Raw genomic sequence first — 13639 nt, 5'->3', positions numbered from 1 at the left:
TTGTCCATGTGTGACAGATGTGGTAAGGACTTGTAACGAGACGACTCAAAGGATTGGTTTCCAGCCTTTATTTGCTCCTGCAGAAGACAATGTAACACATATGAATCACCTTCTGGTCTCTCCTGCACATCTGCTCCTAAACATGCAAAATAACAGAATTTACACCAGGAAATAGATGCTAAAATCTCTGCAGCGCTACGTTGACTACATGACGCAGGGCAGCCTGCCGTAATACAAATGGCACCAAGAAAGTTAAACAAAAGCATCTACAAAACTCATATTAACAGTCAAAACAACATGAAACAGCTAGTTAAAGTTATAGTATTAACAGTAAACAATATGCATTAAATGTTACAACATAAAAGGTTCAATTTCCATAGAAAACAATAAAATATCGCAGCAGCATTTTTCCACACAACTTACCCTCAGCAATGCAAAACAGCTCTGTGAGGGACAGAAGGGACGATGTGCAGCAAGGTCATTTCCACAGGAAACATTCATGAATAAAAATTCCTCGTTGAGATAAAATTCACAAACACAAATTGTAAATAAGAATTATTAAAGTGCCTTTTTTAACTGTCACACATCCACAAAATTCACTTGTCAGAGTAAAAATGACAATAATTAACTTTTTCATTTTGTTTGTGAACGTAGAAATCAGACCAACAAACAGTTGAAAGCATCCAAACAGTGTCAACATATAAATGATTCAATTTATGAATTTTATTCAAGCCATTACTTCCCTGTTAATGATCTTTTCATTTGATCCTGAATTGTGAAGCACTTTGTAAAGTCTGTTTCAATATGAGCTCTATAGATTAATTATTGATCATCCTTCTGACGTTTAATAATAATGATTGACAGTGTTTCTACTAGGATTGTTTTCAGGGGGGGTGGTAGGCCCCCTGAAACTACTAGTTATGTTACGGAGCAGGCGTGTCACAGATACGGATACGCGTCGACAGTGTCGTCATAGATACGCAGTAAGACGGTTGTCTGTATCGCTGTATTTCTCTACACTGAGCTGAAATGAAACAAGTGCACAAAAAATAGGTAAATAAATATTAAATAAATATTAAACAAACATTAACAATATTTATTAACCTAATGTTTAAATATTAACAGTATTTATTTACAACACATAAATAAACGTAGGCCTTATGGATGATAGATGGACCAATCAGTCTCTATCTGAAAAACAAATCTGGATTCTCAGCCTCTATATGGTCCTTAATATAGATCAATGTTTGTAATATAACAACATAACAAAAGTGACTGATGGGGAATTAATTTGTTTCAACTTAAAGCCAAATCAAGACAACAGTTTGACTTATAAATGAATCAGATGAATCAGCATTTTGTTTCCTAATAACTGAAAGTGTCAGTTTTAGTGCTGTGTTTACAACAGTTACTGAGGTCAACGACCTTCTAACAGCTGAAGAAAACATCATGTTAACAGAGTTGTTGTGTAGTGTTAGTACCTGTGTTAAAACATCTGTAAGTCCTTTTATAGCAGGTTTGAATCTTGTGCTTTGACTTTTGTTTGTTAGGATGTCCTTTAGTTTGGATAACAGATTGTGCCTTTAAACATATTTACAGAACAGTAATTCATCTAGATACAGGTGGAAGTCAGACCTTAACAGTTTTTTCTGCCTCCTGCTTTGAATGTGTTCATGTCTCTCCATCACCTGACGCCTGGGCTGCCTCTGTGTGTTTCTCTTTACTCCTTCAACTGTTTCTTTAAATCTTGAATCAGTTGCACCTTCTTCCTTTTCAATCACTTCTTTACTTTCTCCTTGTTTTTCTTTCAACACCATTAAGTTACATCCTGCAATTCTTCCTCACTTCTGTCTCCTCTCTCCTGATTTCTTCACTCACTCTGAAAATGTAAAAGCTTTCCTTTAATAAATCTGACAGCAGGGCCGGCTCTAGACATGTTGGTGCCCTAGGAGAGATCAGGATTTGGTGCCCCCCCCACCAGATGTTTATGGAAGTTATGGCTCACTACAAGCCAAAGTACAGATAACACTGCTGGTTTGAGTGTTTATGATAATGTGGATCTATAATTGATGTTTGATATTAAGTGAAATGAAATGTGTGAGAGGATTATTATACAATCTGCCTTCAATTCACTTCAATTCTGCGTCGTGGATTTCCCCTGTCTCTAAAATGTTCCTACGCATGGGTAAGAGTTTAGGTGCAGGTGCGCACATTGTCCCATCAAGTTTGTTTTTATAGATCACAACTTTTGCTTGGGAAGTGGCGTACGCCTCTTTCAGGCCCCGTTCCTGCTTACTCAACAAATGAGATCCCTGGACTGTTCTCGTGGGTTTTGAGTATTTCACTGCAATTTTTCCAGTCATTAAATCAATTACTGATTAGTTTGTAGTTTTTTTTTGTGAGAACAGGTTGCAGCAGAAGCAGTAAAGACTTTTTTTTATTTTTTTCTTGGAATATACCCAACCAACTTCTCTTGATTTTCTCTCCATTCACTTATTTTCTGTAGAAGTGGTGGTCATGGGAACTTCTCCCATCCTCTCATTTTGTGAATGTAAAGTCTTATTTTAGCTGATATGGCCTCTGCTGACTATCTCTGTCCTCACCATATCAGACAGGGCTGCCAGTCAGCAGGATCTATAGCTGCTGCCTTGATGGACTCACATACTTCAGGATCTGTTCCAGTTGATGGTGTCTGCAGGCTGTAGAGTAGTAGAAGTGTCTGTTGTGTCTGTTGTTGCTTCACCTGCAGGCAAATCTAAACATACATGTAAATATAGTTATTAATCCTTTAGTAAGGACACACAATGACTCATAAATGACAACACATCAGACAATAAACACATCTGAAGCATAAATTATAGATAACGGTTGACCAGAACTGTTCAATTACATGAGTGAAAAAAGGTCAAGAATCCAAGTTTAAATTATTTTAGATGGAATAAGTTATTCTAGCTTTAATGTGTCCTGTAGACAACTTGAATAAATATAGATGGTTGCAGTCTAATATTGATTAGTATTTAAGTTAGCTATGTTCCCTTTATAATATAGAAATTATATTTATGATTCAATATATTTTATTGCACTAGTGATACCATGATAACACAAGTATGTAAGAAACCATTTAATAATAGATAATATTGATATTTGACTTGAAATTAACAAGGTGTAACTGTGACATTCAAATAACAATAATACTACTAATAATAAATATAATAATAATAATAATAATAATAAAGACAACATAGCAGTGTATTATCAGTTACACAGAGACCACAAATAAGTGGCTGAACTGACCTGCTTCAGAGAGTGGTGTAGATGGGAGATCAGATGTAACTTCTCCAGCAGCTGGAGGCTTCTGCAGATATTTCCTGAGAGCATCTGGACAGTTATAGAGTAGATATCAGCCTGTTACAAGCAAAAACATGTAGCTGCAGAGTAGACAAACAACTGCTGCAGCCTGTTGCACCAGCTGTGTGTCAGTTCAAACTTAGTTATAACGTAAATTATTATCACTAAGTTGTGATTTATGCATCACTAAAATAAAAGCTTTCACCACGGAGATAAGTTACAACATAACTCAAATTGCTGCCATTTAGCAACACAGTAATCCAGTAGAGACCTAATTTATTGATATGATATTTCACTATTGCTCCAGTTTACTACAATGTGCTACGATGCCAAGTGGCTCATGCCAGCTTACACATAGTTGGTGCAACCCAGTGCAGAAATCTATGTTTTTATGGATATAGCGTTAGCCATTAACACTGATATTGGTCAGTGAAATTTCAGCACAAAGCCTTACGTTGTAGGAAGGAGCAGTTATCCAGATAGCTCGCTACTGGCTTGTCATTCAGTCTCATATCCTTCAATCTGTAACGATATGTGAGTCCAGCAGCTATCGTAGCATCATTATCTAGCATTAGCTTTATTGCTACTTAGCTAGCTATGTTAACATTAGACGACATACCTCTATATTGGACTTTCTTTTCCTCTTCCTCTTTTCTCGGTTTTCTTTCTTGTGCATCTGAAGGTTTGGACCTTTTCATTATGTAATAAAATGTGAATATCTGCCTCTTGATATCTCGTCACAGACTTTGTCTGTCTGTGATGCATCATCCCTCTTTTTCAGTGCGCACAGTAGAGGTGCAGAGCAGATGAAACATTGTGAGGATTTTTTTGTGACTTTTAACTTGTGTGGTGGGACAAGTAAATTTCTTTTCCATTTGTCGTATAAAGAAATCGGACAAGCCTTAAAGTCGAGCCGTAAATTCTGTTGTGAATTTATTCTTTTTTTAAAAATAAATTCAGAACAGGATTAGAATTTATTCATATTATAAATATAACTAACTTTGTTTCTAGAGCAGCAACAGTAAATGGTAAATGGACTGTACTTGTATAGCGCCTTTCTAGCCTTCCGACCACTCAAAGCGCTTTTACACCGCGAATCACATTCACCCATTTACACACATTCATACGCTGAATGGGTACAGGGGCTACCATGCAAGGTCCCAACCTGACCATCAGAGGAAATCTAATCATTCACACATTGATGGCACAGCCATCAGGAGCAATTTGGGTTTAAGTATCTTGCCTAAGGACACATCGACATGCAGACTGGAGGAGCCGGGAATCGAACCGCCAATCCTCCAATTAGTGGACGACGCGCTCCTGACCCTACCTCCGGGCGGCTGTGGCTCAGGAGGCTGTGTCAGTTTATAAACGCAATAATATCTCTGAAAACAAATGTAAAATGTCAATAAAATAAATAATATTCCTGACATGAAAATACTTAGTGAAGTTTAGAAAGAAAGAAGAAGACAGACATCAGTCAGTATCAGTCCTTCCTCCTGTCCTCCTCCTCCTCCCTCTGCTGCTGATGTGATTGACTGCTGCAGGTACCGCTGGTAGAGAGGAGAGGCTGCTTTGTCTCAGCCAGCAGCTGAGTTTACAAGAATGAGCCAAATTTGAAGATTGGTGGCAAACTAAGCTAAACAGTTAGACTACATACAGACAGCTTTAGTTTTAGCTTGTTGCTAACAATTAGCTATTAGCCGAGCTAGCGCGCTGTGGTTGTGTAAAACATAGCAGCGGTGGATGAGAGACTGCGGACAGAGCAGTTGAAAATATCACTTTTCTACATGTTTATGCTTGTTGATCAGGTGTATTGATAGAGTATTGGCTTTTTACTCGCTAAGGTGTTATTGCACTTAAGAAGTAACGAGCGTAGTTGTCGTCAACTCGAGTAATCTTCACTTCACGTGATCTGCTGTTCACTGACTTTGCTGTGTGTGTGTTTGTGTGTGTGTGTCTGTGTGTGTCTGTGTGTTTGTGTGTGTGTCTGTGTTTTTGTGTGTGTCTCTGTCTGTGTGTTTGTGTGTGTGTTTGTGTGTGTGTGTCTGTGTTTTTGTGTGTGTCTCTGTCTGTGTGTTTGTGTTTGTGTGTGTGTTTGTGTCTGTGTGTGCGTGTGTTTGTGTCTGTGTTTGTGTGTTTGTGTTTGCGTGTGTGTTTGTGTGTGTGTTTGTGTGTTTGTGTGTTTGTGTTTGCATGTGTGTTTTATGTGTCTGTGTGTTTGTGTTTGTGTGTCTGTGTGTTTGTGTGTCTGTGTGTGTGTTTGTGTCTTTGTGTGCGTGTGTTTGTGTCTGTGTTTGTGTGTTTGTGTTTGCATGTGTGTTTGTGTGTCTGTGTTTGCTTGTGTGTCTGTGTGTGTGTGTGTTTGTGTGTGTGTGTGTGATTGTGTGTTTGTGTTTGTGTGTGTGTTTGTGAGTGTATCTATGTGTGTGTGTTTGTGTGTGTGTGATTGTGTGTTTGTGTTTGTGTGTGTGTTTGTGAGTGTATCTATGTGTGTGTGTGTTTGTGTGTGTGTGATTGTGTGTTTGTGTGTGTGTGTGTGTTTGTGAGTGTATCTATGTGTGTGTGTGTCTCTGTTTGTGTGTCTGTGTGTTTGTGTGTGTGTGTTTGTGCATGTGTTTGTGTGTGCGTGTGTGTGTGAGTGTGTGAGTGTCTTTGTGTATGTGTGTGTGTTTGTGTGTGTGTGTGTGTTTGTGTGTTTGTGTGTGTGTGTGTGTGTGTGTGTGTGTGTGTGTGGAGGAGAGGCTGCAGTTTGAGAATAAATTACACCAAAACATTAAAAAGTGCTGATAAAAGAACCAGTAACATCGGAGCTTATCAATACTACAGTCTTTAATCATTTATCCTCGGGGCTCGTTTAATACCGGGTTTCGGTACCCATCCCTACAGAGAAATAAGTGCACATTAAATAAAACTGCCATACCTTTGATTATTTTGGAGGAAACAGACGTATAAATCGATGCATAAACAACCGCAGGAAGCTGGAACAAGCGTTGATGTCTGGAACAACGAGTGTCTCTTTCCCTCGCCGTTTAATTGTTTACAAAGTGAAAAAAGCAGAAATGTGGTGGCAGAGTAAAATCTTTTTTGTGTTAGTGGTAAAAATAAACAGACTATGATGGAACAAATAATTCACTTTTGATGGAAATCCGTCTGTAGACGGAGCTCTTGCACCCATGTAATCTGCTTCTAACGCTACATGATTTCTTCTTTATTCAGATTGGAGAGATGCAGGTTGTCAGGGATCAGCTGTGCTTCTCTGCTCTCAGCTCTGAAGTCCAACCCCTCCCACCTGAGAGAGCTGGATCTGAGCTACAACGAGAGTCTCGACGGTTCAAGAACAAATCTACTGTGTGATTTTCTGGAGAGTCCACACTGTAGACTGGAGACTCTGAGGTCAGACACCATTTCTTACTTCTGTGCTGAGATTAATATGATGTGAAAGTTGTGGTGACACTAAACTGCAGACATAAGGATGATTTTTATCAGGTAAAATCTCCTTCAGATTTACACATTCAAATGTTGTTTTCAAACATTTAAATACTATTTAAAGCCTCCCTCCAGTGTATTTTGGCATTTTTGAGACATTTCATATTTTTCTGAGTCATTTTCTGACCATGTTGATTAGCCACAATGTTCACCAAATATTTGTGGACAAATAACTTCATTTTGTGCTCAAAGATCAAAAATGTCAGCTGTTGTTAAAACTGAACAATGACGTATGACTATAGTAGAACGCTGCAGTCATACGTCATCCTCATAAAATCCCTTTGTTTTTGTGAGCGTCACATAGGCTACTGATACAGTATCAGGCGCCTGTGTTTCATACTAAATAGTCTACTGGATGCAGACGTGCTGCAACAACAGATTAATGCTTCAAATATAAATGATTTATTTCAGTTAAACACTCTCCAACCAACATGTGCACAGAAAATAAGGTTTAATGTGGTTAAAGCAGGAAAGTCAGTAAATCAGTGTGCAGTGATGTATAAATGAATGTGGGTGATTGTTACAGTATCTGTTGTCCACAGCTGTTTATACTGTATGAAAAGCTTCTCCTTCACTTGATTAAATCCCTGCAGCATCTGAAGTCAGCAGGACTGATATGTTGATAAATCTGCAGCCTCTGAGAAGTGCTGCGCCAGAGCGCAGTGCCGTTACGCACCACCGTTCACTGTGTTTACCTTCATTAAATCTCCTGATGACACCAGGCTGCTACAGTAGAAACACACACACCTCTACACACATCAGTCTGGTCGGTTATAACTCGATATTCTGCTTTTTTATGAAGGAGACGTCGGGTTAGCGGGGCTCATCAGCCTCTTTTTCAAATTTTTTTTTTTTAGCCAAAGTAGCGTCTCATGTTTTATCCTTGAGAGACATTACGATGCAAACGCTGTTGTGTAACATTAATTACTAAACTATGTGATCGTGTACGAGGTGAGATACATTAGGCTATAATTATTGCTGAAATAGCATTAGTCTGATGGGCTATAATCATATAAACAGCTTCACCAAATACATTTTTTTACATTTTTTTATTTCTATTGTTATTATATTAAGTGATGAAAAAACTGCTCCATCTGTCTTTGGCTGCAGATTAGTGGTGATGTGTGTTCATGTCGTGACGCTCTGAACCATCCAGACATTTCCTGAAGAAAAGCTTTCCGTTTGTTGAGCTGTCGTTATCACGTTTAACTGTGATTGGCACAAGTGTTTCACAGCTATGAGACCAGTGATGTGACTGGCTGAGAGAGTATTTATTAATCACCACACCAGTTGATCTATATTCACTCAGCCCTTTTACACGTTGCACTGCTGCACATACATGAACCAAAACAGCAGGTGACAGGTGCGCATGCAGGGCTCCACATTAACTTTTTGAGGCACTTGTCCTTCAGACAAGTAAATTTATCTTTCACTTGTCCATGTGTGACAGATGTGGTAAGGACTTGTAACGAGACGACTCAAAGGATTGGTTTCCAGCCTTTATTTGCTTCTGCAGAAGACAATGTAACACATATGAATCACCTTCTGGTGTCTCCTGCACATCTGCTCCTAAACATGCAAAATAACAGAATTTACACCAGGAAATAGATGCTAAAATCTCTGCAGCGCTACGTTGACTACATGACGCAGGGCAGCCTGCTGTAATACAAATGGCACCAAGAAAGTTAAACAAAAGCATCTACAAAACTCATATTAACAGTCAAAACAACATGAAACAGCTAGTTAAAGTAAGAGTATTAACAGTAAACAATATGCATTAAATGTTACAACATAAACGGTTCAATTTCCATAGAAAACAATAAAGTAGCGCAGCAGCATTTTTCCACACAACTTACCCTCAGCAATGCAAAACAGCTCTGTGAGGGACAGAAGGGACGATGTGCAGCAAGGTCATTTCCACAGGAAACATTCATGAATAAAAATTCCTTGTTGAGATAAAATTCACAAACACAAATTAGAAATAAGAATTATTAAAGTGTCTTTTTTAACTGTTACACATCCACAAAAGTCACTTGTCAGAGTAAAAATGACAATAATTTACTTTTTCATTTTGTTTGTGAACGTAGAAATCAGACGAACAAACAGTTGAAAGCATCCAAACAGTGTCGACATATAAATGATTCAATTTATGAATTTTATTCAAGCCATTACTTCCCTGTTAATGATCTTTTCATTTGATCCTGAATTGTGAAGCACTTTGTAAAGTCTGTTTCAATATGAGCTCTATAGATTAATTATTGATCATCCTTCTGACGTTTAATAATAATGATTGACAGTGTTTCTACTAGGATTGTTTTCAGGGGGGGTGGTAGGCCCCCTGAAACTACTAGTTATGTTACGGAGCAGGCGTGTTACAGATACGGATACGCGGTGTCGACAGTGTAGTCATAGATACGCAGTAAGGCGGTTGTCTGTATCGCTGTATTTCTCTACACTGAGCTGAAATGAAACAAGTGCACAAAAAATAGGTAAATAAATATTAAACAAATATTAACAATATTTATTAACCCAATTTTTAAATATTAACAGTATTTATTTACAACACATAAATAAACGTAGGCCTTATGGATGATAGATGGACCAATCAGTCTCTATCTGAAAAACAAATCTGGATTCTCAGCCTCTATATGGTCCTTAATATAGATCAATGTTTGTAATATAACAACATAACAAAAGTGACTGATGAGGAATTAATTTGTTTCAACTTAAAGCCAAATCAAGACAACAGTTTGACTTATAAATGAATCAGATGAATCAGCATTTTGTTTCCTAATAACTGAAAGTGTCAGTTTTAGTGCTGTGTTTACAACAGTTACTGAGGTCAACGACCTTCTAACAGCTGAAGAAAACATCATGTTAACAGAGTTGTTGTGTAGTGTTAGTACCTGTGTTAAAACATCTGTAAGTCCTTTTATAGCAGGTTTGAATCTTGTGCTTTGACTTTTGTTTGTTAGGATGTCCTTTAGTTTGGATAACAGATTGTGCCTTTAAACATATTTACAGAACAGTAATTCATCTTGATACAGGTGGAAGTCAGACCTTAACAGTTTTTTCTGCCTCCTGCTTTGAATGTGTTCATGTCTCTCCATCACCTGACGCCTGGGCTGCCTCTGTGTGTTTCTCTTTACTCCTTCAACTGTTTCTTTAAATCTTGAATCAGTTGCACCTTCTTCCTTTTCAATCACTTCTTTACTTTCTCCTTGTTTTTCTTTCAACACCATTAAGTTACATCCTGCAATTCTTCCTCACTTCTGTCTCCTCTCTCCTGATTTCTTCACTCACTCTGAAAATGTAAAAGCTTTCCTTTAATAAATCTGACAGCAGGGCCGGCTCTAGACATGTTGGTGCCCTAGGAGAGATTAGGATTTGGTGCCCCCCCCCCCCCCCCCCCCAAACCACATTACCCCACCAGTACTGCCTCATCACCACCCTGTCATACATTGAGGAGCAGGTGGACCCAAATGCAGAGACCAGAAAGCAGGGCTGAAGAAAAGCGTCTTTATTTCAAAGACTGGCAGGAAAAAAACAAAAGCAGGATGAGCTGAGTAGAACAAGATACAAAAATAAAATCGACTGAGCAGGAAACTGAGCAAACACGACAGAACAGAATTGACTAACTGAACAGACGACTCGACAAAGACTGAACTGAAAACTGAACTTCAATACAAACTGAAGTAATCAGACAACAAGGAACAGGTGGCACAATACAAGGGCAGGCTGGGAGCTGATAGGCTGGGGAAGACATTAGGAGCAGGGCAGGACCCACGAGGCTACTGCAGGGCAGGTGAGAGGAGGAGCACATGAAAACAGGAGGAGTGAGGGAACACACAAGAGAAACACAGAGCAAAGTAAAACCCAGAAAACACAACAGCACTCAATAACAAGCCAGCATAAATCAAACTGTCTCTGAATAAATCAACCTAGGTACACAGCACTACAAGCTAACCAATAATCTAATACAGTCTTTCAAAGATACAACTCAAATAACATGAATGAGCAAAAAGACTGGACAACACAAGTGTAACACAGAAAACCAAAAGAAGAAAAAACACAAAGAGCCCAAACCATGAGTCCATGACACACCCGCTCATTCTACAGTAAAAATATGGACAACAAACATCAGACACCACAATGGTTTCAAGACAAAAATATAGATTTTTATAAATTACAATTACTTTTCAAACAAACAAATCACGTTTCAAAGAATGAATCAATTGTTAAATATAACTATTATTAACTACATTTACCTGTTAGTAACATCCAAGACGCTGGCACTTGGTTATTGATAGATTACACTGGATAGATGACTCCTTCCATGATGTCATGTGCCCACAATGTTCTGGGGTTTCATTTATAAAACAGTGTGTAGGATCCATACTAAAATTGTACGTGCGCACAAAAGCCGAAAATGGCGTGCACCGAAAAATAATCAGATGTATAAAACCATGCGTACACATGAATGCACGTATATTTCTCTTTATAAATCACAGTCCACCTGGAGATGTGCGCTCATGGATCAGCGTCATATCCCGCCCTCTACATGCCCACATTCAACCATAAATGGTCGATGCAAAAGCCTTCATGAATATTCATGTACATGTGTTTCTTTCGCCGCACCAATCACTCTCTCTGTCTTTAGACACCTGGCCAATCAGTGTTGAGAGTCAGTGTATCGGAGCCTCTCTTGTCACTTGTGCTCAGCAGCAGCAGAGGAAGGACCGCAACAGGCATGAACAGACATTTAACCTTTTATTTCCCCGTTTTCACACGTATTGAAATTATGTGTGTAACCCAAAACAACCACATACAACCTCAATAAACATTCCTGTGGATTGTTAAGTCAGACATCTCTGGTTAAATGTTTAACACATCCTGCAGTGGGCCAGCTCCCAGTTAACCAGTATAAGTAGTTTTTACACCACTCACTCAATATGTAAAATACAATAAACACTATATTAGTTTATATTTACTCCAAAATCCAGCATACAGGTATTTCTCTAATTGACAAAGTGAGCACAGGTGGTGAAGATGAGCCGGTGAGGTGACTGGAGAAGGCAGAGTGTGTGTGGCAGCCACCGCTGTGTCTCCAGTGTCTCTGTGCTTGACAATACAGCCGTGTTTACTGTAGCCATTTTACACATATAAACTACATGGGAACTCATACTTGGTGATATATGCACAGTATAACCAAATATTAAAAATCTATTAACGCTCTGTCCTGTAAATATGTTTTAGTTACGTTTGTTGAAATTATTTGATGTTATCTTGGATTTCTACAATCAATGATGATCATTTCATCAGTAAGTTAACGTGGCTAAGGTGAAAATCAATCAGTATTTTCATGCTTAGCTAATATTGGAGAAAAGCAACCCAGACTTTGCAGAATCCTGCCACCTGCCACATCCTGACATCATTCATTTCAGCTGCTGCTGCTCCACAACTGACTCTCTCCTTTGTGCTCCGGGTGAGGCAGCACTGATGAAATGTTGGGCAGACTTTAAGATCTGAGTTGCTTTATATCTTTACAAATTGAAAGATGTTTATGGAAGTTACGGCTCACTACAAGCCAAAGTACAGATAACACTGCTGGTTTGAGTGTTTCTGATAATGTGGATCTATAATTGATGTTTGATATTAAGTGAAATGAAATGTGTGAGAGGATTATTATACAATCTGCCTTCAATTCACTTCAATTCTGCGTCGTGGATTTCCCCTGTCTCTAAAATGTTCCTACGCATGGGTAAGAGTTTAGGTGCAGGTGCGCACATTGTCCCATCAAGTTTGTTTTCATAGATCACAACTTTTGCTTGGGAAGTGGCGTACGCCTCTTTCAGGCCCCGTTCCTGCTTACTCAACAAATGAGATCCCTGGACTGTTCTCGTGGGTTTTGAGTATTTCACTGCAATTTTTCCAGTCATTAAATCAATTACTGATTAGTTTGTAGTTTTTTTTGTGAGAACAGGTTGCAGCAGAAGCAGTAAAGACTTTTTTTTATTTTTTTCTTGGAATATACCCAACCAACTTCTCTTGATTTTCTCTCCATTCACTTATTTTCTGTAGAAGTGGTGGTGATGGGAACTTCTCCCATCCTCTCATTTTGTAAATGTACAGTCTTATTTTAGCTGATATGGCCTCTGCTGACTATCTCTGTCCTCACCATATCAGACAGGGCTGCCAGTCAGCAGGATCTATAGCTGCTACCTTGATGGACTCACATACTTCAGGATCTGTTCCAGTTGATGGTGTCTGCAGGCTGTAGAGTAGTAGAAGTGTCTGTTGTGTCTGTTGTTGCTTCACCTGCAGGCAAATCTAAACATACATGTAAATATAGTTATTAATCCTTTAGTAAGGACACACAATGATTCATAAATGACAACACATCAGACAATAAACACATCTGAAGCATAAATTATAGATAACAGTTGACCAGAACTGTTCAATTACATGAGTGAAAAAAGGTCAAGAATCCAAGTTTAAATTATTTTAGATGGAATAAGTTATTCTAGCTTTAATGTGTCCTGTAGACAACTTGAATAAATATAGATGGTTGCAGTCTAATATTGATTAGTATTTAAGTTAGCTATGTTCCCTTTATAATATAGAAATTATATTTATGATTCAATATATTTTATTGCACTAGTGTTACCATGATAACACAAGTATGTAAGAAACCATTTAATAAAAGATAATATTGATATTTGACTTGAAATTAACAAGGTGTAACTGTGACATTCAAATAACAATAATACTACTAATAATAAATATATTAATAATAATAATA

The 13639-nt window shown here is 38.2% G+C and overlaps 1 protein-coding gene, 1 long non-coding RNA gene and 1 pseudogene across 7 annotated transcripts in view; 2 read left to right on the top strand and 1 right to left on the bottom strand.

Annotated features, from left to right (window-relative positions):
* LOC121892421 overlaps nt 1–13639 on the top strand; it is a 174542-nt pseudogene that overhangs the window by 80520 nt on the left and 80383 nt on the right.
* LOC121892195 (NACHT, LRR and PYD domains-containing protein 12-like) overlaps nt 1–13639 on the top strand; it is a 100026-nt gene that overhangs the window by 75236 nt on the left and 11151 nt on the right. For 5 of the 6 annotated variants that reach the window (XM_042405097.1, XM_042405101.1, XM_042405096.1 and 2 more), the window contains one exon: nt 6568–6744. In XM_042405097.1, coding sequence (XP_042261031.1) covers nt 6568–6744 — 177 coding nt within the window. Of the gene's footprint in view, nt 1–6567; nt 6745–8576; nt 8580–13639 lie in introns of all 6 variants that reach the window. The other variant, XM_042405099.1, reaches the window with a different exon arrangement.
* Nucleotides 54–1085, bottom strand: LOC121892213. Its single transcript, XR_006094346.1, has 2 exons — nt 424–1085; nt 54–136 (listed from the first exon to the last, which is right to left on the bottom strand). It is a non-coding gene; the product is annotated as an uncharacterized LOC121892213 (long non-coding RNA).

Source organism: Thunnus maccoyii, chromosome 24, assembly GCF_910596095.1.
Source record: "Thunnus maccoyii chromosome 24, fThuMac1.1, whole genome shotgun sequence".
Lineage (NCBI taxonomy): Eukaryota > Metazoa > Chordata > Actinopteri > Scombriformes > Scombridae > Thunnus > Thunnus maccoyii.
The sequence above is the reverse complement of the archived record's forward strand: the minus strand, read 5'-3'. Positions and strand labels throughout refer to the sequence as shown.